Source organism: Barbus barbus (genome assembly GCF_936440315.1).
Source record: "Barbus barbus genome assembly, chromosome: 28".
Classification (NCBI taxonomy): Eukaryota; Metazoa; Chordata; class Actinopteri; order Cypriniformes; family Cyprinidae; genus Barbus; species Barbus barbus.
The window spans coordinates 4,709,624-4,736,068 of NC_136756.1; the positions used below are offsets into that span (position 1 = coordinate 4,709,624).

General features: G+C 42.2%; 1 protein-coding gene across 3 annotated transcripts in view; it reads right to left on the reverse strand.

Moving 5' to 3' along the window:
- Positions 1-26,243, reverse strand: part of LOC306848231 (uncharacterized protein) — a 44,681-nt gene extending 18,438 nt beyond the window's left edge. The window contains exons 1-4 of one of the 3 annotated variants that reach the window (XM_079382648.1): positions 25,879-26,243; positions 10,534-10,625; positions 5,216-5,418; positions 801-847 (exon numbers count right to left, since the gene is read on the reverse strand). In XM_079382648.1, the coding sequence (XP_079238774.1) occupies positions 801-847; positions 5,216-5,418; positions 10,534-10,625; positions 25,879-25,905 (369 nt within the window). In that variant the 5' untranslated portion in view covers positions 25,906-26,243. The remainder of the gene's footprint in view (positions 1-800; positions 848-5,215; positions 5,419-10,533; positions 10,626-25,878) is intronic. The other 2 variants (XM_079382649.1, XM_079382650.1) reach the window with 2 other exon arrangements.
- Positions 26,244-26,445: the final 202 nt, after the last annotated feature.

The window sequence follows — 26,445 nt, forward strand, 5'->3', positions numbered from 1 at the left end:
GTTACTGTGTGTCTATTTTACAGTTCCAAAGCCACAGAAAAATCATTCTTTGCGCATCTCAGAATAGTGCACAGCAGTAGTCTTTCAATCTAGCATGAATCAGTGTTTATGAATGAATGGGTTGAGTGAATTATTTGTTGATTTACATTTTTGATTATTGCTTGAATATTTGTATTTGTCCCTCTTTTTTGCATTTTAAGACATGTTATGTAATGTGTTTCTGTTCATTATTTACCATGCCAACTTATCACCTACACCTGTCCCTCATCATCCCTGGTTAACCTGTGTTTATATATACCCCTGTGGTTCAGTTATGTTTTGTCAGTTATTGTTTTCTGTATGTGTTTTGTCTTCTGATTGCTCTCCTGGTTCCTGTCTGGGGTTTGTCCACAGTTGTTTCAAGTTTGGATTATCTGTGTTGGTGTTTCAAATTAAACTGTGCTTGCTCCATCTCATCCCTGTATACGTTACAGTGTTCCTACTGTCAATCTTTGCCTGTTTTAAGATGCTGTTTTTGCTTTTACCCAATACACTCAATGCTGCAATACATCACACTCTAGTCGTAAGCTACTTCTATGTTACAGTGTGGAACATTCAAACACAGACAAGCAGCGTGATTAAAAACTATTTCCTAGTGCTATTAGACTAAGTATCAGTACTTTTGGCATTCTGCTCAGTCAATCATATTCAACACACATATCACATATTTTGTTAATACAGAGTTCAACTTGTATGGACCCAAACACATTAATTTGAGAATGATAATAATAATACAAAGCAAGGAGTTTATGGTCTCTTACTGTGGATGACAGTGATGATCTGTTTCCAGAGGATGACCGAGAAATGCCTATAAAAAAGTAAGGGCAAGATGAAAAGGGAAAAGAGGAAGAAAAAAAGAGAGAGACGTTTCTGTAAGAAAATCTGTGTAGTGTCATTTGGAAAATCTGCTTCACAACATGGGTTGTTTTATTTTCTGATGGTGGGCCTGGGTGCTTAAATCCATAGAAATATGACCAATCTCTCTCTCTCACATACATACATACAAGAACACCTTCAGCTCTCTGACACTCACACACATAGACACACACATTTTCTCTCATTATATCTCACTTTTAAGCAACACGTACATAAAAGCAGTGAGTCACCAAGCACATAACCATGAGATGGAGGGGGAGGAAAATCTTCTCAACATGCCACATCTGATTTTTAGCCAAAAAAAAAAAAAACAGACATGCACGTCTGCATGCACATGCATTATTCAGTATTAAAATGAGAATTCCTGAATTCCTGGTGATAAACAGGATGCAGATTTTTAATTTAAATCTGACCTTTTAATGGAGCAGAACAAAACTGAAAGACATTTATATGCTATATATATGCATTTTTTTTTTTGTAACAATTTTTTTTGCAGATCCGTAGTAACAGATGTATATGATATGATGTATATGATAAAGATAGTCTGTGTGTGTGTGTGTATATATATATATATATATATATATATATAGATTAGCTTTTCCCTTGGATTCTTTATCAGCTATTACTATCTAATCATTAAAAAAACCAAAAAACTCAGAAAATGCCAAATTAATGGTCCTACACTCTAAAATTATTTATTTGGCAATCCAGCGCTGGGTAAATATTGGACAGAACACATTCAAGATTCAAGATTTTTATTTGTCACATACACAATTATACAGAGTATAACCAGCAGTGAAATGTAGGTCACGTCCGCTCCACGGACAGTGCAATTATATAGAATACAAAACACCGAATGTACATAAATATTAAGAAAAAGAAAAGTAGAAAAAAATAAAATAAAAATAAAATAAAAGATAAAAAATATAAATATAAATGTGCAGGTCAGTATGTTGTTGACTTAAATAGTAGTATAAGAGGAATGTGTAAAAGAATGTGCAAAAAAGTTGTACAGGGTATTTAAATAGCAGCAATACGAGGTAGAAAAAATTATGAATAACTTATTGATATAGTGATATTAACATGGAGTGGTGAGATGTTATGACACAGAGTTAGAGTTTAGGAGCCTGATGGCCTGGGGGAAGAAGCTCCTCCTAAGTCTCTCAGTTTTTGCCATCAGGCTACGGAAGCGCTTACCAGATGGAAGCAAAGTGAATAGATGGTTACCAGGGTGATTTGAGTCCTTGATGATTTTGACAGCTCTATTTTTGCAGCGTTTGAGGTAGATGTCCTGCAGAGAGGGGAGAGCAGACCCTGAGATGCGCTCAGCTAAGCGTACAACTCTGTAGATTCAATACACTTTCTATGGTCCCTGAATAGAAAGTTTTCAGGATTGCTGGTGAGACCCTGAATTTCCTCAGCTGTCGCAGATGGTACAGTCTTTGCCTGGCTTTCTTAACCTGTGTTTGGATGTGTGTAGTCCAAGTCAGGTTCTCAGAGATGTTTACACCGAGGTACTTGAAGCTACTCACCCTCTCCACAGGGGTCCCACTGATCATAAGAGGAATGTAGGGCTGCTGCTGTCTCTTCCTAAAGTCCATGATCAGCTCTTTAGTTTTGCTCACATTCAGAGAGAGACAGTTGTCCTGGCACCATGATGTGAGTCTCTCTACCTCATCCAAGTATGCGGTCTCATCGTTGTTGGAAATGAGGCCCAGAACCACAGTATCATCAGCGAAATTGATAATAGATGTGGAGCTGTGAGAGGACACGCAGTCATGCGTGTAGAGAGAGTAGAGCAGGGAACTCAGGACACAGCCCTGTGGGGCTCCTACATTCAGGGTGATGGAGTTTGAGGTGAACTGGCCAACTTTCACCACTTGTGGTCTGCCGGTGAGGAAGTCTTCAATCCAGTCACAGAGTGAGGAGGTTTAGGCCGAGGTCCGTGAGTTTAGATGCCAGCTTGATCGGGACTATAGTGTTGAAAGCTGAGCTATAGTCAATGAATAGCAGCCTTACATAATTCCCATTGTTGCTGTCCATGTGTGTGAGGCAAGAGTGGAGGACGTGAGAGATGGCATCGTCCGTAGATCTATTTGGGCGATAGGGTCCAAGGTAACAGGGATGGAGGAGCAAATGTGGCTTAACAAAGCTTAATGCTACATCCGTGAACTCGCTCATGTCAGATGAACTCGCCCGGAACATGTCCCAGTAGACGTCATCAAGAGCCACCTGTAGCATATCTTCTGAGTGGGAGGACCAGCGCGTCACTACTCTCTGCAGCGGGGGATCCTGAACGAGCCTTTGTTTATATTCTGGTGTGAGGAAAATGGCGGCATGGTCCGATTTGCCAAAAGCCGGTAGTGAGTGGGCTTTGTAGGCATTCCAGTGTATTAGGTCCTCTAGTTGGACAGGATACATGTTGATGAAAGTTCGGCATGACCTGCCTGAGGCTGGCTTTGTTAAAGTCTCACACGATGATAAAGGCAGCGTCAGGATGTTTGTTAATGTAGCCGCTGAGCACATCGTGAAGCTTAGACAAAGCCAAGCCGGTGTCTGCCTGTGGTGGAATGTAAACAGCAGTAACAATGATCGATGAATCGAGCGAGCTCTTATCACATTATAGTCCTCCACGTCCGCTGCGATCTCAAAATTCTGGCCGTTTGATAATACCTAGAATATCAAAATCGACTGCAGGCGGCAGATACTTTTCCTATTTAGCACCCAAACTCTGCAATAATCTACCTAACACTGTTCGGGAGGTAGACATACTCTGTCAGTTTAAATCTAGATTAAAGACACATTTCTTTAACCTGGTTTACACATAACACACTAATACACTTCTATTATTCAAATCTGTTAAAGGATTGTTAGGCTGCATTAATTAGATCAACCGGAACCGGGAACACTCCTCATAACACACAATGTACTCGTTACATCATAAGAAGAATGGCATCTACGCTAATATTTGTCTGTTTCTTTCTTATTCTGTTCTTTCTTATTCTCAGTCTGTGTCCGGATCAGATGGTGGATCGGCGCCGGAAGATGATGTCTCCCTGATCGTCGGCGGAGGCCGAGACACCTGGATGAGTCCCGGGGACATATCCCCAGTGAAGACCTCGACTTAAATACAATAAAACAACTAAAAATATAATAAAATACAGAACTACATAATACTATTATTGTTAGAAATTGCAACAATATAAAAATAGAAATATAATACATTTATACATTTAAAATTTTTATTAAAACAATTAGTAAACAATAAATAAACCATAATATCCTGGCCAGAGGAGAACTGCCCCCCCCCCCCCCGACTGAGCCTGGTTTCTCCCAAGGTTTTTTCTCCATTCTGTCAAAGAGGGAGTTTTGGTTCCTTGCCGCTGTCGCCTCTGGCTTGCTCAGTTGGGGACACTTAATTTCCAGTGATTATCATCAGTTTGATTTAGCAGATATATTTAAACTAAACTGAGCTAGACAATGACATCTCTGAATTCAATAATGAAATGCCTTTACATTTACATTTATGCATTTAGCAGACGCTTTTATCCAAAGCAACTTACATTGCATTCAAGTTACAGTTTTTTTTACATTTTATCAGCTCTTGCTTTCCCTGGGAATCGAACCCATGACCTTGGCGTTGCTAGTGCCATGCTCTACTATTTGAGCTACAGGAAAGCCTTTAACTGAAAATTGAGTGTTTAATCTTATTTTTATACATTACTGACACTCTATCCTCCAATTTGATACTGTTAAGTGCTTTGACACAATCTGTATTGTTAAAAGCGCTATATAAATAAAGGTGACTTGACTTGACTTGACTTAGTTACAGAAAAAACTACCCAGCACCTGGGTAAAAAATAGCCCAATAAAATGACCCATCTGAACCCTGCATTTAGGTTTTTTTAGAGTGTACAATAATTTCCTAATGCTTGAATAGGCTATATATAAAATATGTTCTAGTTTTATTGCGGAGCAGAAAATGCATTTAATATTGGATGAGATTGAGAACAAATATAATTTGTGATTTGTTTTTTATTTCTTCAACCATTTCTAAGATTATGAGTTTAATTGATTAAATGATTACGGAGTCAAATTTAAGTGAAATTCTATAAAGCAACAGTGAAGAAAACACAGAATGCTAACACTCATTGAGAATTCTATAGTGACATGGAAATGTGTAAACTGACACTACCACCTAGTGTTAAAAGTTAAGAGTCCATTCATGCACTGCAAAATTCAGTTCAACCAAATTTGCAACAAAAATACTAACATACAGATATAGCACAATGCAGCTAACCTGTTCTGCGAGGTTCAATATGTGCTGTGGAGCTAGTTTTGTTAAGGCCTTTGTCGAACATCTGGCTGGATGGAGGAGAGGCTCTGGGTTTACGCCTTAGCTGTAGGCTGGACCACTGATATGTATGATGCCTCTGGTACCTCAGTGCAAAATTTGGGCGCCGTATAAAATGCTGTTCCTCCATAGTCCTGAAAAACCTGAAACTAAAGAAAATGAGAAATTTATCATAACACATTTGATCATAAGAAACTGATAAAGCAATATGATAACAAACCAGAACTAGAAAACGATATGCAAGTAAGTCTGACCAGGCATTTCAATAAATAGACTTTACAAACCCTTCAATAAAATTACCTATTTAATTGAAATAACCAGGTCCAATTAGGGGTCAAATTAGACTTCCTCACAAGGTCTAGTCATTTTGAAAATGATTTAAATTGAGGTTGCTAACAGTTATACACATAGGCGCCAATTTCTTTTTCCACCGATGGGTGCTTTAATAACTTAAAACATTTTGACATACTTACTTAGCCTAACGATTAGTTAAAATCCAATGAATAATTCAAATTTCTCCTTATCTTCAGTTGCAAAAAATAGGGCTTAATCACAAGACATAAACCGTATTGACAGCTTCTATATGAAATATTATAGAGAGCCCTGCATTTAAGCCCACAGGGCCCATTTTATTTATGTAAGTAGTAAGGAGTGTAGTGGGTAAGGTTTTTTAAGTTGACTCAACAAATAGTTTTTTTACAGTGCACAGCTCAAATAGAAATAAAATACTAATGATTGAGTTATTAATGGTTTTTACGGGCTTGTCATGTGCATTTAAACATTACCGTAGTGGTTATATTGTGTTATTAATTTAATAGGGTTATTAATTTAATCCAGAACAGAGAATTGAGTGTGGTGTCGTCCAGCCCCAGCCACACGGCGAGCCCGCAGAACTCCTGCACATACTCTATCAGCGGGAGATCTCGGTGGTCCAGGGCAGAAAACCGCACAGTGGCTTCCATAGCCGTTTTCTGTTTGGGTGCTGGATTCTGTCACGGGATGTGGTTGTAGCAATAAGTGCACGAGGAAGGAGTAGACAAAAAGGAGTCTTTAATAAATATCAACACACATATTCCATTGAAAAACATTAATCCAGGACATAGGGTGAGCTATGATGGCTAAGACAGGCAAACAAAAGGAGCAAACGAGATGATAAATTAACACAGGTGATCAGAATGAACAAAGATTAACTAATGAGAACAGGAACTAAAACAAATATGGACAAACAGGGACTCAAACACGTGACAAATCCCACATAGGTAGCCTTTTATGGACCCGGCTTGGAGGCCTTTACACTGTTGAGGTAAGAGATAAATGACATGATAGATAATAGAGAAAAATCAGGAAATGGCAGGTTGTAAGAGAAATTAAACCCTTTGAAAGATTTCCATGCTGTATAATACATTTGGAAGTTTATTAGTGAAACTGCTTGAAGGATAGAGTTAATAAAGATGTCGAGGCTGATTTGCATTCAACGGTACGTTTTTCACATTTGGTGCGTTAAAAAGCTATAAAAAATTATCGGTGGGGTATAAAACTTCACATACACACTCTGGGGACATCAGATACTTATTTTACGTCTTGTAAAAAGGGGCATAATACGTCACCTTTAATGCAGTTTTATTAAAAGAGCATAGTCATACAGGCAGGCTAAATCACCAGCAAACAACAACATCCAAGGCAAGACAAAAGAGTAATCCAAAAACAGGCAAGGGCCAGGGCAGGCAGCAAATGATCAAAAGGAACAAGGTAACAGTCCAAAGTTGAAACCACAGGAAACAAGTTAAACCTTTCAGTAATGTAAGCAACAGCTAAACAAGACTTTGCAATAAAGGAGTGAGTAAACCAGACTTTTATAGTGTGATACTGATGAGGTGTTGAGATACAGGTGAATGCAATCAGTGAAGAATTCGGGCAAGGGATTAAGGGGAATGTAGTCTGTGAGAGTATGGTAAGAATCTGGAATGGAGTGCCCTCTAGTGAAGCTCATGGACACTCCAGCTAGAGATTGTGACATGAAGAATGTACAAACCCGATTCCAAAAAAGTTGGGACACTGTACAAATTGTGAATAAAAACAGAATGCAATGATGTGGAAGTTTCAAATTTCAATATTTTATTCAGAATACAACATAGATGACATATCAAATGTTTAAACTGAGAAAATTTATCATTTTAAGGGAAAAATACGTTTATTTTAAATTTCATGGCATCAACACATCTCAAAAAAGTTGGGACAAGGCCATGTTTACCACTGTGTGGCATCCCCTCTTCTTTTTATAACAGTCTGCAAATGTCTGGGGACTGAGGAGACAAGTTGCTCAAGTTTAGGAATAGGAATGTTGTCCCATTCTTGTCTAATACAGGCTTCTAGTTGCTCAACTGTCTTAGGTCTTCTTTGTCGCATCTACCTCTTTATGATGCGCCAAATGTTTTCTATGGTTGAAAGATCTGGACTGCAGGCTGGCCATTTCAGTGGCCTTCTCCTTCTACGCAGCCATGATGTTGTAATTGATGCAGTATGTGGTCTGGCATTGTCATGTTGGAAAATGCAAGGTCTTCCCTGAAAGAGACAACATCTGGATGGGAGCATATGTTGTTTTAGAACTTGGATATACCTTTCAGCATTGATGGTGCCTTTCCAGATGTGTAAGCTGCCCATGCCACACGCACTCATGCAACCCCATACCATCAGAGATGCAGGATTCTGAACGGAGCGCTGATAACAACTTGGGTTGTCCTTGTCCTCTTTAGTTCGGATGACATGGCATCCCAATTTTCCAAAAATAACTTCAAATTTTGATTCATCTGACCACAGAACAGTTTTCCACTTTGCCACAGTCCATTTTAAATAAGCCTTGGCCCAGAGAAAACGCCTGCGCTTCTGGATCATGTTTAGATATGGCTTCTTTTTTGACCTATAGAGTTTTAGCCGGCAACGGCGAATGGCACGGTGGATTGCGTTCACCGATAATGTTTTCTGGAAGTATTCCTGAGCCCATGTTGTGATTTCCATTACAGTAGCATTCCTGTATGTGATGCAGTGCCGTCTAAGGGCCCGAAGATCACGGGCATCCAGTATGGTTTTCCGGCCTTGACCCTTATGCACAGAGATTGTTCCAGATTCTCTGAATCTTTGGATGATATTATGCACTGTAGATGATGATAACTTCAAACTCTTTGCAATTTTTCTCTGAGAAACTCCTTTCTGATGTAGCTCCACTATTTTTCGCCGCAGCATTGGGGGAATTGGTGATCCTCTTGCCATCTTGACTTCTGAGAGACACTGCCACTCTGAGAGGCTCTTTTTATACCCAATCATGTTGCCAATTGACCTAATAAGTTGCAAATTGGTCCTCCAGCTGTTCCTTATATGTACATTTAACTTTTCCGGCCTCTTATTGCTACCTGACCCAACTTTTTTGGAATGTGTAGCTCTCATGAAATCCAAAATGAGCCAATATTTGGCATGACATTTCAAAATGTCTCACTTTCAACATTTGATATGTTATCTATAGTCTATTGTGAATAAAATATAAGTTTATGAGATTTGTAAATTATTGCATTCCTTTTTTATTCGTAATTTGTACAGTGTCCCAACTTTTTTGGAATCGGGTTTGTATGTCCTGTCATCCCTGTTACTCTGGTCAGCCCTGTGACTATGACATCAATCCTGTTACTGTCATTAATTTAATAAGAAATGCAGCCTTCAAGGTTTTTCCAATGTAAATTTATATCTTATTTTGGACATAGCTCTTTTTTAATACCTCTCTTGTAAAAATATATATTTTTCTTAATTTACATGTGGTCACCCTCCAAAATTAGCATGTTCTTGGTCATCTGAATGACAAATATAAAAATATTTTTAAAAATCCAAAAATTGGAAACAATCCCAGTGAAAAGAGGGACTAAAATGATGCTCATATATGTGAAAACTATCACATAGTTCTAATTAAACTGTAGTATCTAGTAACGCTTGTGTCTGTAAGCAGGTTGACAAAAATACCAAAACATGAGGTAGAAAAATAGTCATATAATAATAAATTACAGAGACTGAGATGGCACAATTCAATTTCTTGTCATTTTAAGCTGTCTTCATTTCATGGATATTTAAAAAATGTTGATTAAACTTATTTTATTTTTCCAAGTGGAAAAGGCACAGATTTTGTGGAATGTCCCTTAGATTTCCTGAAGCTGATTGAAGGGGCTGCATTACTGAATAAATGGATATACAGAAGGTGGGATATGTTGTTGTAGGAATAGACCATTCAACTGTTTTAGCAAGGTTATCCATAATCTTAACTTGTTTTTGCACCCAAAGGATAACATCATTTGATAAGTACTCATAAAATACTCACAAATATCAAGAATGGTGGCAATCAACAAATGTGAAAAAGATTAGCTCTTTACATCACAGCACAACAAAAATCTTCATGGAACATGATCTTTACTTAATGTCCAAATGATTTTTGATATTAAAAAAATAATTATACAATGTATTTTTGGCTATTGCTACAAATATACCCCAGCGACTTAAGACTGGTTTTGTGGTCCTGGTCACATTTCAGCAACATGAAATTCTTTGTTCAGACAACTGTGTTTGAATAGTTGGGACAACATTTGATCGGACAAGGCTTTTTTGTAGTTTCAAGAAAAGTGCATTTCTTAGTATTTGAGTGCTGTATTCGTAAATTGGAAAATATTCATTTGCATTTTTTATAGTGTATAGAGGCAGCTACATGTCTGTATCTTCTCTCTTTCTTTATTAGAATTTGCATTAGAGGTGTCCAATCCTAGTCCTGCAGCAGTTCCAACACACTTGTCTGGAAGTTTCTAGCGAGTCTGAAGACTTTGGCCCAGTTTCATAGACAGGGCTTAGACTAAGCCAGGATTAGGCCATAGTTCAAATAGGACATTAATTTTAATAAATAATATAAAATATAAAAAGTAATTTTTATAAACCTGCCTTAGAAAAAAAACATTCCTGGTGACCATCCTGAGACAAAACAAAAGCACTGATATACTTTAAGATCAGTGCAGTTTCTTTCAGTTAAAACAGCTCAGACTTACATTTTAGTCTAGGACTAGGCTTAAGCCTTGTCTGTGAAACCAGGGGTTTGACTGGTTCAGGTGTGTTTAATTAGGGTTGGAGCTAAACTCTGCGAGACAGTGGCCCTCCAGAAACAGGTTTGTTTGCACATTCCCAGATCTGTATTCATCCTTAATTTTTTTTATTATTTTTTTTTTTTTTTTACATAACCTTACCGTGAACGCAGGTTCTTCCCTTCAAACCTTGGCCGATAGGGGCGGGTGTACCGTAAGGGACTCCTTATTCTCTGGATATGTCTTTTCTTGTTCTGAAAAATATAAAAATACTGTTTTAAATGACATTCAGAATGCAACTAATGATCATGAACTTAAGTATGCTAGTAAAAATGTAGCCTTGGTTTATAATAACTTGATCATTCTGTATTCTAAACAAGAATTTCAATATAATCATATGTTTGTAATAGTTGTTTGATAAATAAGGTACCCAGACTCATTCTTGGAGATTTTTACAAATCAAATCTCTCCAGTGAACTGCCAAAATACAAGCAGCACATTACATGTCCCACCAGAGATAGTAATATATTGGATCACACAGCAAAGGAGATCAGAGTGGCTAAAAAAACTACTCTGAAAAGCTGAAAAAACAGTTTTCGATTTTTTGATCCGGCATCAGTTTGGACTGGTCTCAAGAATATCACCTTGTACAAGACACCATCCCCACAGTCTGTGGAGACTCAACAACTGGCTGACGATCTGAATGTGTTTTACTGTCGATTTGAAAAGGCCGGTCTACCACCCCCCATCTGCTCTGATCTGCACTTCACACATTCATCTGCCCCCCCTTGCAACCCCCCTCCCTCCCTCCTGTGGTCAGGAAGTCACTTGAGAGACTGGTCCTGGCCTACCTGAAGGACATCACTGGATCCTTACTGAATCCTGTGGACGATGCAGACATCCTGCAACACCTCGACAGACCTGGGAATTACGCAAGGATCCTATTTGTGGACTTCAGTTCATCCTTCAATACCATCATGCCTGTCCATCTCTCAGACAAACTCATACAGTTCTCTGTGCCCACCTTCGTCTGTCAGTGGATCACCAGCTTTCTGACAGATAGGCAGCAGCTAGCAAGGCTGGGCAAACTCACATCCAGGACTATCACTATCAGCACTGGCGCTCCTCAGGGTTCTGTTCTCTCCCCACTGATCTTCTCCCTCTACATGAATGACTGCACTTCAAAGGACCCCTCTGTCAAGCTCCTGAAGTTTGCGGATGACACTACAGTCATTGGCCTCATCAAGGAAGGAGATGAGTCTGCTTACAGACAGGAGGTTAAGGAGCTGGCTGTCTGGTGCAGTCTTAACAACCTGGAGCTAAACACGCTCAAAACTGTGGAGATGATCATGGACTTCAGGAGAATAACCCCCCCCCCCCCCCCCCCCCCATCATCGAGTCTGTCCTGTGTTCATCTATAACTGTTTGGTTTGGTTCAGCTAGCAAAACAGACATCAGAAGATTACAACGGACAGTCAGGATGGCTGAGAGGATTATCGGTGCCCCTCTACCCAACCTCCAAGATCTTTATATCTCTAGAGTGAGGAAAAGGGCTAAGAAAATCACCTTGGATCCCTCACACCCAGCCCACTCTCTCTTCGAACTGTTGCCTTATGGTCAGTGCTACAGAGCACTGATCACCAGATCAGCCAGGTACAAGAGCAGTTTTTCCCGCAGGCCATACTCAGCCTGAACAATTAAACTTTCAGAATTATACATCGTCCATCACAACTGACATATTTTCCCCTCTTTGAAAGACCAGCAGCCGCCACTGATTACCACCCATGCCAGAGACTCAAAACCTGGGGCCTCATTTACAAAATGTTGCACAGAAACCATCCTAAATTTGATCTTACGATCATTTCTCAGCAATGGTGGTCAGTAACGAAGTAAAACTTCTTCGTTACTGTACTTAAGTAAATTTTTCAAGTATCTGTACTTTACTGGAGTAGTTTTATTTTGAGTAACTTTTACTTCACTACATTCCAAAGCATAAGATCGTATTTTTTATTTCACTACATTTCATAAAACACATCGTTACTCCTTATAATCTTTTCAATGATTATAATATTATAATATTCTTTTCAATGAACCAATTTTTCAGTGAAATTGGTTCGCAAATTGCAACAAACGATTAATTCATGAATTGCAATGATCCGATTGCAGCTGTTCTCGAGTCGACAACTCACTGATTCAAATGAACCGTTTAGAGCGAGTCTCCAGTGAACTCAACTCACTGATTCAAATGAACCGTTTAGAGCGAGTCTCCAGTGAACTCAACTCACTGATTCAAATGATCCGTTTAGCGCGAGTCTCCAGTGAACTCAACTCACTGATTCAAATGAACCGTTTAGAGCGAGTCTCCAGTGAACTCAACTCACTGATTCAAATGAACCGTTTAGAGCGAGTCTCCAGTGAACTCAACTCACTGATTCAAATGATCCGTCTAGAGCGAGTCTCCAGTGAACTCAACTCACTGATTCAAATGATCCGTCTAGAGCGAGTCTCCAGTGAACTCAACTCACTGATTCAAATGATCCGTCTAGAGCGAGTCTCCAGTGAACTCAACTCACTGATTCAAATGATCCGTCTAGAGCGAGTCTCCAGTGAACTGAACTCACTGATTCAAATGATCCGTCTAGAGCGAGTCTCCAGTGAACTCAACTCACTGATTCAAATGATCCGTCTAGAGCGAGTCTCCAGTGAACTCAACTCACTGATTCAAATGATCCGTCTAGAGCGAGTCTCCAGTGAACTCAACTCACTGATTCAAATGATCCGTCTAGAGCGAGTCTCCAGTGAACTCAACTCACTGATTCAAATGATTTGAACTAGATTTGAACTAGCGAGTCTCCAGTGAACTCAACTCACTGATTCAAATGAACCGTTTAGAGCGAGTCTCCAGTGAACTCAACTCACTGATTCAAATGATCCGTTTAGCGCGAGTCTCCAGTGAACTCAACTCACTGATTCAAATTATCCGTTTAGAGCGAGTCTGCAGTGAACTCAACTCACTGATTCAAATGATCCGTCTAGAGCGAGTCTCCAGTGAACTCAACTCACTGATTCAAATGATCCGTTTAGAGCGAGTCTCCAGTGAACTCAACTCACTGATTCAAATGATCCGTTTAGAGCGAGTCTCCAGTGAACTCAACTCACTGATTCAAATGATCCGTTTAGAGCGAGTCTCCAGTGAACTCAACTCACTGATTCAAATGATCCGTTTAGAGCGAGTCTCCAGTGAACTCAACTCACTGATTCAAATGATCCGTTTAGAGCGAGTCTCCAGTGAACTCAACTCACAAGTAAACACTGGAGATCTTGTGAGCGCCCGCGCGCAACTGATGCTGCTAAAAGTAAAGTACTAATGTCGAATTTTAAGATTAATTATTGTAACTGAAAATCATATTTAAGTCAAAACTGTCAGTTGTTTGTGAACTAAATCTGCTATAAAGGGTGATCTATTTAAGCACACTGAAATGTTTGAATGCACACAGATCAATGTCAGTGTCTCTATGTTTTAGGTCAAAAAACAAAACATTAAAATAACACCGATTAAATAAAATAACTCATGCACGTTCATATTCCCCACTGCTGTAAAGTTAGCAGTTTTATTAAATTGCTATGCATTTAGCCCTATGTGACGTCTGTTTTTATATTGTTTATCAACAGTACAAATTTGTATATTGTTTAAACCAACCCATACCACCAAACCTGTCCTTAACCTCACCCACATCCCACCTCATTACCCAGCCAACATTGATATGTGGGCCCCATGTAGGTTATACCCGGGCAGCATGGGTTCCATGTGGGCATGGGCTGAAAATGGGCAATTTATGTGGGTCCCATATGTTTTTCACAATGTGGGACCCATATAGGTTTGGACATATGGGACCTTCATGGGATCTATGTGGGCATGGGCTGAAAATGGGCAATTTATGTGGGTCCCATATGTTTTTCACAATGTGGGACCCATATAGATTTGAACATATGGGACCATCGTGGGATCTATATGGGCAAAATGATTTCACACTTAAAAACATCTTTACACCTCTAAACTTTTGGTTAATGGTCACTTTTTAAACAAGAAATATAACTGTTTAATATTTTATGGATCTGATCAAAATAGCTCATTTTTTCAAATGAAAATGTGTGAATTATCAATATTACAATGTACCCTGTGCATTTATCAAAATGCACTTTTCTTTTACTGCGCACATTTTAGCAGGGACAATTACAAACAAACTCTAGAATTTTTTTTATTATTTGTTTTTACAAATTCCAAACTCTGGACTTATATCGGTCTCAAACAGGACCTACACTCTCAAATGATCTTCTGACAACACCTTCCGCTTGACAAAGTAGTCCTGTTACATTCAGTTTTTAGTTTGGATTTTTTTTTTCACATAGTATCATATCATAATATATGTCATTGATCTTAACTGAAAATAAGCGTACATTTAAATTTATAACTGTAAAGATTTTAAATATTAGAAAAAAATTCCCGCTCTGGCGCAAGGATACAGTCTCTTCTAAGCACAGTGGAGCGACAGCACGACCAGAGTCACTTTTATCAGTTCACAGAGGACCAATCGGAGCGAAAATAAGCAGGTAAAATGCATATTTTCAAGAAATTATTTTATTATCCACGTTTGCAAGTATTGGAAACATTGTTTTGACAGTATAAATTACCTTTAAAGTAATGTAGCCTTTAAAATAATGATGTTGTATTTTTGTTTTTCTGGCCGCGTACTCGCTAAAATGTCTGCATAATCTTAAAACATGTCTTTTTCGTTGACGGTAAGGTGTAGTTTTGTTTTTTGCCTGATGTTAATGAAGTAGGAATCTCAATTGTTGTTTATTTAATGCTTTACTGATGCATTTTGTGGCCGTCTAGCCGCCATTTTTTCATCTGAGGGAAAACGGAACTTCCACACAATTTATTATAATAACCGTGTTTGAATGGCAAAATACTGAGTTTTTAAAGTATCTGACATAACTTGCTCCTAAAAGCGGACAAATGCTGCTTTCGAACGCCAGGTAGGGTGGATTTCAAACAGTTTTGAGACCACCGGTCTCTTTAGGCCTTTCTGTGCGCGCGCCTCGCGCATACGTGAACACCTCAATGAGCCCACAGCTATTTTTCAGCATATTGGGGCTAAATGACTAGCCTAATTAACATCAACACTTCACTTTCTCATTCATGCATGTTTCTTTGAGTAGTACTGTGCTACGCATGTATATGAAAATACAGCAAAATAAACTATATCAAAAGATGACAATCTCTAACAGACGCTTTAAACTGTAATACACACACATACAAATCTTTTTAAGTATATTTAAGTAACGTATACGTTTTCGTGTATGTACTGCAGTTAGAAGTTTGATAGTGCTCTTAAGCAATTTATAAAGGATTATAAATGAATTTATACATTGATGTCAGCCACATTTATACATGATTTTATACATCGATTGCTACAGGACCTGCCGCTCAGAGAGTCACCGCTGCAGGACCTGCCGCTCAGAGAGTCACCGCTGCAGGACCTGCCGCTCAGAGAGTCACCGCTGCAGGACCTGCCGCTCAGAGAGTCACCGCTGCAGGACCTGCCGCTCAGAGAGTCACCGCTACAGGACCTGCCGCTGCAGGACCTGCCGCTCAGAGAGTCACCGCTGCAGGACCTGCCGCTCAGAGAGTCACCGCTGCAGGACCTGCCGCTCAGAGAGTCACCGCTACAGGACCTGCCGCTCAGAGAGTCACCGCTGCAGGACCTGCCGCTCAGAGAGTCACCGCTGCAGGACCTGCCGCTCAGAGAGTCACCGCTGCAGGACCTGCCGCTCAGCGAGTCACCGCTGCAGGACCTGCCGCTCAGAGAGTCACCGCTGCAGGACCTGCCGCTCAGAGAGTCACCGCTACAGGACCTGCCGCTCAGAGAGTCACCGCTGCAGGACCTGCCGCTCAGAGAGTCACCGCTGCAGGACCTGCCGCTCAGAGAGTCACCGCTGCAGGACCTGCCGCTCAGAGAGTCACCGCTACAGGACCTGCCGCTGCAGGACCTGCCGCTCAGAGAGTCACCGCTGCAGGACCTGCCGCTCAGAGAGTCACCGCTGCAGGACCTGCCGCTCAGAGAGTCACCGCTGCAGGACCTGCCGCTCAGAGAGTCACCGCTGCAGGACCTGCCGCTCAGAGAGTCACCGCTGCAGGACCTGCCGCTCAGAGAGTCACCGCTGCAGGACCTGCCGCTCAGAGAGTCACCGCTGCAGGACCTGCCGCTCAGAGAGTCACCGCTGCAGGACCTGCCGCTCAGAGAGTCACCGCTGCAGGACCTGCCGCTCAGAGAGTCACCGCTACAGGACCTGCCGCTCAGAGAGTCACCGCTACAGGACCTGCCGCTCAGAGAGTCACCGCTGCAGGACCTGCCGCTCAGAGAGTCACCGCTGCAGGACCTGCCGCTCAGAGAGTCACCGCTGCAGGACCTGCCGCTCAGAGAGTCACCGCTGCAGGACCTGCCGCTCAGAGAGTCACCGCTACAGGACCTGCCGCTGCAGGACCTGCCGCTCAGAGAGTCACCGCTGCAGGACCTGCCGCTCAGAGAGTCACCGCTACAGGACCTGCCGCTGCAGGACCTGCCGCTCAGAGAGTCACCGCTGCAGGACCTGCCGCTCAGAGAGTCACCGCTACAGGACCTGCCGCTCAGAGAGTCAACGCTACAGGACCTGCCGCTCAGAGAGTCACCGCTGCAGGACCTGCCGCTCAGAGAGTCACCGCTGCAGGACCTGCCGCTCAGAGAGTCACCGCTACAGGACCTGCCGCTGCAGGACCTGCCGCTCAGAGAGTCACCGCTGCAGGACCTGCCGCTCAGAGAGTCACCGCTACAGGACCTGCCGCTGCAGGACCTGCCGCTCAGAGAGTCACCGCTGCAGGACCTGCCGCTCAGAGAGTCACCGCTACAGGACCTGCCGCTCAGAGAGTCACCGCTACAGGACCTGCCGCTCAGAGAGTCACCGCTGCAGGACCTGCCGCTCAGAGAGTCACCGCTGCAGGACCTGCCGCTCAGAGAGTCACCGCTGCAGGACCTGCCGCTCAGAGAGTCACCGCTGCAGGACCTGCCGCTCAGAGAGTCACCGCTACAGGACCTGCCGCTGCAGGACCTGCTGCTCAGAGAGTCACCGCTGCAGGACCTGCCGCTCAGAGAGTCACCGCTACAGGACGCGATTTCAGCAACTCTCAACACAGTAAAAAAAATAAGCGTTTCCTAGCAACGGCTAAACACTGAGACAATTAAATACACTTACGAGCTGATTTGAACTTCCGCTGATAGACTGCATCTCTTAAAGACTATTTCATTACACTGCCTTCTGCTGGCGCTTGAACCCACTTTCCTATTAATCACAAAAAATGGCCAAGCAAGTGCAGACACTGATAAGATACACGATACAGTACACGAGACCAAATTTTTTTTTTTTTTTTTTTTTTTTTTAATGAAATTAAGACATTTCTGTCTATTCATGACTTTTCAGACCACTTGAATTAAAAAAATTAAATAATTTCTTATGGGTTTGGAGTAACACTAGTTTTCTTTTCTTGACTGATTTTTTTTCTTTTTCTTTTTTTTATTAATATTTTTTTAATTGTTAAATAAGTTTGGTTATGTGAAATCAACTGTTGGGATAGTATCACCCTGTTTTAAATTAAACTGGTAACGTTGGTGTTTAACACTTTACAAAAACTTCAAGTTTTATTGAAAATGTCTGAATTATAATAAAGTATTTGATATACTGTATTTTTACATTTTAATTTCTGATTTATTTATTTTTTAAATTACACCTTTCATGTGTTGAGATTTTGTAGATTAATAACAGTGGAATATTCAAGCAAAACTGACATTTACCTAACTAAAATACAGATTTTGCTTTTATCAATTATTCATTTATTTTTCTTATATCACAGGTAAATTAGAATTGATAATTATAAATACTGTTCAGGCTTGATGCGTCAAAAAACCTCATAAGAACAGGCACATATACTGGGTGTATGCCATATGGGTTTCAAAACTTATGTTGCCCAGTTGGGCCCCATTCAGGTTCTATATGAGATTTATGTGGGCTAATTCATAAAGGGCCCAAGTGGAACCTGCGGACAAACCCATCTAGGCCCCATATTGGCCCCACCTTGGATTGTTAGCTGGGTCATAAGTGGGACCAATATGGGTCTTATATGTGTTGCCCAGTTGGGCCCCACATTAGTCCCAGTCAGGCCCCATATGAGATTCATATGGGCTACTTCAGATGGGGCCCACATGGAACCCATGGACAAACCCATGTAGGGCCCATATTTACAGCCCATATGGGGCCCATACGGGACCCGTGATAGAATGTTGGCTGGGTAGCAGCAAAAGAGTTTTGCAATACAATATGAACACAATAAGTATATTGTACTTGTTTTTTTTTATGTAAGTACACATTAGTTAAGGCCACCTAATATAAAGCGTGACCCATTTTTGCACTAATAATAGAACCTTCATGTAATTTTTAAAAACTCTGGACAAATAATTCACAATCGAATATTAAAATGCACATTTTTTAAAACACTTAACACTTTTTCCAAATGCTTGGATACAATACAAATGAGCCAAAGATCTTTTGTTCATTGAACTAAAGTCACTGGTTCAAAATGACACAACTTAACATCTAAAAAAGTATTACTATTTCAAAATGCAGCTCACACATTACATCTAAAAATTCATCTCATTACAATGATCGAACTATCAATTGATACAACTGCTCAAAATGCCACATAACTGTTGCATTACTCTTTAAGCATAGATTTTTTTATGGAAAATGATGAAGAACATTATATGTTTAGATTATGAAAGCAACTGAGGACTGAGTGTGTTCAGGTATGATCAGTTTCAAGATGCCTGTTGTTGGGGGAAAAAAAAATTCTATATCATTGTTATCAGTATTTGTTTTTCCTGCAGTTAATGTCTTTTTAGAGGGTGATAGAGCTGGAAGCTGATGAAAACCATTCATATTTTTGGACGAGGCAGGCTTTACCCTGGCTATGACATGGAGGAGAGGTTGAGAGTCCAGCGGTTGAGAGCGACCCAGAACGATGTTCTCGGGGGGCCTGATACCCCACTGAATGTGATTTTGAGAGGAGCCCATAGCAAAATCAGTGCAATAGGCCCAGAATTCCTAGCAACAGCACTGAGAGCAATCACGGTTTCAGGCTCACCCACAGTTTATCAATTTTATTTACCCCATACTCCCCTTTCCTTACTGTAGCCTGACTGAGGAGTTTTTCTCCACCTGGAAGGTTCATAATAGGCTCCTCACAAACAAGTCTCTCTTCTCCATAGATGATGTGTGCAATGACCAATGTCAGGCATGTATTTGCCATGCCAGAACCTGTGGCCAAATTCACAAAACAGGGTTAATAAAAACATAAAGTGCAGCTATTACGGGGCGAACAAGATGCGTGCGGATCCATTTGCGAGGCTTCATTAAAAGGCGAGGTCACAAAACAAGCAAGGTTCATACAATGGCAAACAGGAACATCACAGGCAAGACAAAGAGTGATCCCAGGGCAAGCGTGGGTCGACGATCGGCAAACAATATCCAACAGGGCAAGGCAGAGAGATAATCCAGGCACACGAGCAGTAGTCCAAGAGAGGTGCAAACTGAGTCCAAACGGCAAGGCTAAGGGTTAATCCAGGAAACACGGGCAAGAATCAAAACACTAGAAAAGGCAAGGCTATGATAACTGAGAGGCTCCGTAGAGTAGCTATCGCTAGGATATGCGCTAGTGTTGTCACGATACTGGAATTTCTAACTTCGATACGATACCTTGAAAAATATCGATATTCGATACCATTTTCGATACCACGGAGAAAAAAACTGCCACAATATTAAGGGGGTAATTTTTTTAGTTTAAAGATAAATGTAACAAGTCGAGAACATGCGGTATATTTTACATGAACAAAAAAATGTCTTGAGGTACTGCCTTTGTTGATTTATTTATTAATCTTTTATTAATCTTAGTTAAATGTTAATTGAAACTAACGTTTACTAATACATGTACTAATTAAAATCCAAAGTTCTATTTGTTGATATTCTCATTTGCTTCATAACCAAAATATTTCCAGATATAGGGCCCTATGAAATCCCTTTTATTTTTCCCCAATTTCCGTTTTATTTTTTTCTACATTCAATTTTAAATTTTTCTGGATTCCGTTTTTTTCCGTTTGAATTTTTCTGGACTCTTTTTTTTTTATGGTCAAATTAAATGCTATTAATCTAAAAGCATGTCTAATTCATTAAAATCATGAAAATTATACAATTTAACATTTAATTTATTAAAAGTGTAACAAAAATGACACGTTTAGGGCCGTATGAAATGTTTTATTTTTTCTCACCTTATGTTTTATTGTTACCAAATTCTGTGTTTTAGCATGTCTATTATTTGAATGCATACAAACAATTTTTATTTATTCTTACAGTAGCCATATGAAATGTGTTTTCCCCCTCAGAAATTCTGTGTTGTGTATTTAAATTTTACTGGATATCAGATGAAGGCATAAAACAATTTTAATTAATTTATATTTGAATTAATGAAAATTAAACATTTACATTTTTGGCAAATGAAGGGGATTTACTATTAAAATAAAAATATTTTGTGATTATTTCTTTTAAAAAAATGAACAGTAGTTGTAAGTAGTAGTATTATGTACATTCTACTAAATAATAGTAATATAGCCTATTTCTGGCACACGGTCTTTAATAGGCTAAGTTAAACTGAACTTTTATTTTGACGGGTTGCCGTGAATACTTCTAAAGTTCTGTGTGTGTATGATATGATGCTAGTTTTACTCAAATTAAATGGTAAAATGCTCGTAAAGTGCCTTTCAGATCAGTTCTGGAGATATTGTTGATGTATTTATGTCCTCATTGAGACGGCAGACGCTGAAATCACCGCGAGCGCCACATTAGTAAACACAACCGCACGTGCAGCACATTCACACAGAGACGCGCAGAACATGCAGGATTCATATTTAAATCCACTTTTGCAGCTTAATATTTACAGATACTAGTCCATATCGCGATTTGATTTAAGTGTAATGACCTACTTTTGATTAATTCATCCAAACTTTGACAAATTCCGTGACATTCCGCGTTAAACTGTAAATTCCGTTTTTATGACTGGATTCCGTGCGCGTTCTCTGCATCGCGGAGATCATAGATCCCTACAGATAGCGCTCCTGCTGTGTTCTTTAACAACCAGAGCAGTCATCTTTCTATTCACTTCACTTTTGCTATTTAACCAGAGCGAAGGAGACGAGTGCGGTCACGTGTGGTGCTTGTCCCCGCGCCTTTGGAGAGAAGTGAAAGTGACAGCTCGGCTAGTATCGCTGTATCCATACTTCGGGAAATTAATATTGGTACCGTTCAGATATTTCAGTATCGATATTTATCGAAATATCTATATTTTTGACAACACTAATATGCGCTTCTACAAGGGGCGCGACCGCAGACCTCCTTGGTGGTTGATGTAAGAGACCACTGCCGTGCTGTCGGTCCGGACCAGCACGTGGTGATCTCTCAGGTCCGGGAGGAAGTGGTTGATATGCCACGACAACGGCGTGACACTTTGACAGCGCGGAGAGAGTCTCCCCTCAGGGAGACCCCCTTGGTCTTGAGCCACCACTGTAGGGGCCTCATGTAGAGCAGGCCAGAAGGAATCACGCTGGACGCTGCTGCCATGGGCCCGAGCAGTCTCTGAAACTGCTTGACAGTGAGTGGCTGGCCTTCTCGTACTCTCTTGACTGCCGTGAGGATTGACTCGATCCGAGCAGGGGTCAAACGAGCCTGCATCGTGGTCGAATCCCACACTACGCCTAGATAAGTGGTTCTCGAACTGGAGAAAGCACACTCTTATTGACGTTTAGTCTTAACCCCAGATCTTTCATGTGGGCGAGAACGACATCTCGATGCCGAACCGCCAACCGCTCCGATTGAGCGAGAATCAACCAATCGTCGATATAATTGAGTATGCGGATGCCCTGCAGTCGCAACAAGACCAGTGCTGCATCCACACCCTTGGTGAAAGTGCGGGGTGAGAGTGCTAGGCCGAAAGGAAGAACCCGATACTGATACGCTTTGCCCCCAAAAGGGAACCTCAGGAACTTCCTGTGAGAGGGAAGGATGGATATATGGAATAGGCATCTGTGACAAACCAGTCCTTGGACCTGATTTGAGACACAATCTGCCTGATAGTGAGCATCTTGAACTTCCGCTTTCTGGCTGAGCGGTTCAGGACGCGCAAATCCAATATGGGCCTCAGCCCCCCATCCTTCTTTGGAACAATGAAGTACCGGCTGTAGCAGCCAGCGTGGACTTCGTGAGGAGGAACCAACTCGATGGCTTCCTTCCTCAGCAAAGTATCGACTTCCTGTTCCAAGACCAGAGCCTGCTCGGGGTGGACCATAGTCACACAGAGCCCGTTGAACAGCGGAGGTGGCCCATCGAACTGGATGGAATAGCCAGCCTCTACCGTCCGCAGGACCCAAAGAGACACATTCGGCAGTCGCTGCCAGGCTGCCAAACGATCTACTAAGGGAATCAGTCTCTCGAGACTGATCTCTGGTGTTAGCGAAGCGGCCAGACCGCTGCCTCACTGCGGCGCACCAGCAGGAGACGCGTAATCTGGCAGCCGAGGCGAGTTTCTCAGGCCCGCTACCGTCACAGGCGGAGTAACCTGAGACCAACACTTGCTGGAACTGCAGGGTTGACAGACAAATCCCCAGAGGACACCGAGGGGAGGCGGTCACCGTGTGCCGCGGTGCAAGCCGCTCCACCCCAGTAGGGGTCGCCCTCCGTAGTCCTGGGGCTCGCCCGTCAGGACTTCTTTGCCGAGGACCTCCTAGCCGACAAGACATCCCTCAGGTCTGCCTTCGGTTTCGAGGCCCCCGACGCAGAGCGCCGCTGCCCTCGGCTCCGCCGCGGGGGAGCGCGAGAGGCGACGCTCTGTTTCTGCGCAGCCTTGTGTGAGGAGCTGGTATGCGGAGGGGACTGCTCCTGCCCAGCAGCCTCAAGAGTTAGAGAGCGGCGGGGGAGAAATATCTTCTGGCCTAAATCACCGCCCTCGTCTAACTCTTTCAGCAGTTCGGGCAGGTACGCCTGTAACACTGCCATAGTGTGCAGACACGCACCGGCTGACCTGCTGTCGCATACCCCCTGCCCACTAAGGATGATGTGGTGCGCAGAGGCTTAGTGGGCAGAGGTAGGAGCATTCAGAGCCGACGCCCCCGCGGGTGACAGATAGCTCGCGAGCGTCTGTTCAACCCGGGGCATTGCTCTGTACCCGCGCGCGTCCAACTCCCACACATTACCATAATAATGAGAGGCGGGAATAAGCGAGCGGGACGACAATAGTTAGAACGAGAGGCTCCTACGTAGAGGTAGAATAATAAAACGCTCATCGAGTAAACTAGCGCGCGGCACAGAAACTTTCTCGGGGGGCCAACTGATGTCTAGTTTGGCCACTGCCCGTGTAACCACCTCTAAAACTCCTCATACTGTGGGCGGAGGCGGTGAACCCTCGTGAGCGCTCGTCACATCAACCTCCTCGGAGGAAGAAAGACGCAGCGTCGAGCCCTCGTCTCGGGGGGAAGAAACCGCTTCCATACGAGAGACGGGGCGCCAGATCTGGCGGATACGGGAGGAGATAAGGACATACCCGTCTCACTCTCGCCAGCAAGATCACCCTGCGAGCCCCGCGAGCGCAGCCGCAGCTCTGCCTCGGCAGAAGCGGGACCGAAACCGCGCGGAGAGCTCGAGAGCAAACGAGGCGGCGAAACCTCGTCAATGCTCGTCACGTCAACCTCCTCGGAGGAAGAGAGACGAAGCATTGAGCCCTCGTCTCGGGGGGAAGAGTACCGCTTCCAAACCGAGAGACGGGGCGTCAGATCTGGCAGATACGGGAGTAGATAAGGACATACCCGTCTCACTCTCACCAGCCAGATCAGCCTGCGAGCTTCGCGAGCGCAGCCGTCGCTCTGCCTTTCTCTCTCTTTCTTTACGGCAGAAGCGGGACCGGCTTTATTTTCTCTTATGCTTGTGCAAACACTGCAGCTTACAAAGCTTGGAAGACAAGCGGGGCGCTCACAAAGGCTCTCTCCTCGAAGAGAGCCCTCCGGGTGCCGAGTGTGCGCAGCGAGAGCCGCTCACAGTGCGAGCAGTCGGCTCCCTCAAGAGCCGCTGCCGCATGCTCCGCACCCAGGCAGACCACGCACAGACTATGTGTGTCCTCCCCAGTAATAGAGCGAGGGCAAGGACTAGCACACAATCTGAAGCGCGATCCGAAATCGCCCCCTGTTTTGGTCTTGTGTTTTCCCTTTTTTGACATGTCTTTGCTTCAAATAAGGACAGACAACACTAAATAAGACTCACAAACAGAGAATCGGACTGACAACATACAGAGCGCTTGCTGAATGACAGAAAGCAAGGGCTCTGCCGCACGTGCTTATATATACACGTTCTGGTCGTGACGTCACCCCGCCCGTGACGCGTCGCCCTTCTATTGGACTGATGACAGGATGTTCAGAGCGGAATGACGCTGAAGGCGTTCCCATAGCGTCTTCTGACGCAGCTCGAGGTTCCTGGAAGGGAACTCCCCTTATATTCAGTAAAGCTGTCTATACACTGATGAATGAATCACTTACTTATATCATACATATATCTGCACTTGTTTATGAATTCAGTCAGCCTGTCAGCACGCGTGCACACTCAACAACGAAACTCCACTGTTTCAGCGATGACTCATCTGAACGCCTCTGATTGGCCGTTACATTCATAAGCTCAACAGACTTGTGTGTGATTGGTTATAATGCGGAACACTGTAAGAGTCATGATGCAACATTGAGCAGTTATAAATTTAATGCTGCAGTCAACACTTTTCATTTCAGCTGTAATGGATTTACTTTAACTGTGGCGCTGCATTTTTGTCCATACAGAAAACTGAGGATTCAGTTTCAGTTTATTGCAGGCTCATTTATTGATAATAATCAACTGATAATAAATAATATTGATCATAATACATACTGTAATACAATTGGGCTTGTTTTTGAAACTGTTTGCTCAGGCTATTTGTTTTGGAGAGATGGCAACACTCCCAATAACGCGTTTAGAGGCTGAGCTCATGGTCTAGTCGTCAACCAGTCAGTTTTGTGGATGAGCGGGTGATATAAGAGTCAGAAAGCAGTGAAATGGCTCATATTTATTGCGCGCTCTGAGATGTTTTAAACCGGAAGTTGTAAACCGATGCTCTCCACGTGCAGCACTCACAAGCTGAATGTGTGTGGTAAATAATAATAAACGGTTGAAGTAACCCAACTTCTAAAACATTAACTAACGATGTGTTTCTGTAAGGTGATTGTATGTCCACTATTGCCCCTCCAGAGAGTATTCTGATGAGTAACAGAGAATGCGCGCGCAGCCGGAGTTCAGTACCTGTTTACTGCGGTGACCGGGGTCCATCCTGTCTCAACTTCTGTCGGTCAATCGATCGATTACTGTGTTATATTAACATAAATACGAGCTCCGCGAACATTTGAAGGGTTGTTTGCCAAAAAGACTTTCGCTTTCACTTTCAGTTTTTGTCGTCGCTGCTGTCACGAGCCAGGGTGAGGAAGCCTGATATAGTTTCTCTTCCTCGTTTGTTTTCAGCTTTTCTTGACATCTGCCGGAAAGACCGCATCTTTTGCTTTAAAATAGCCGAATCATTGTGTTATTAAAGATTTAATCCAATTTAGTTATCACTTTTTTAAACTTGGTATGGTATACCTATAGGCTACTTTAATAATATGCCACGTTGTAAGAATGATCATGTTATGAAATCTGAAAGGCACTCCTTTCAATTATTATTATTATTATTATTATTATATGAAATGCCCTGTACTTAATTTGTATAAAGAATGCATTATTCATTGATAATGAAATGGACTTTTCTCATTCCTAAACCTATATATACCACTAGATGGCAGTAAAGTGTCTAAGCACTTCAATGTGATTATTTCT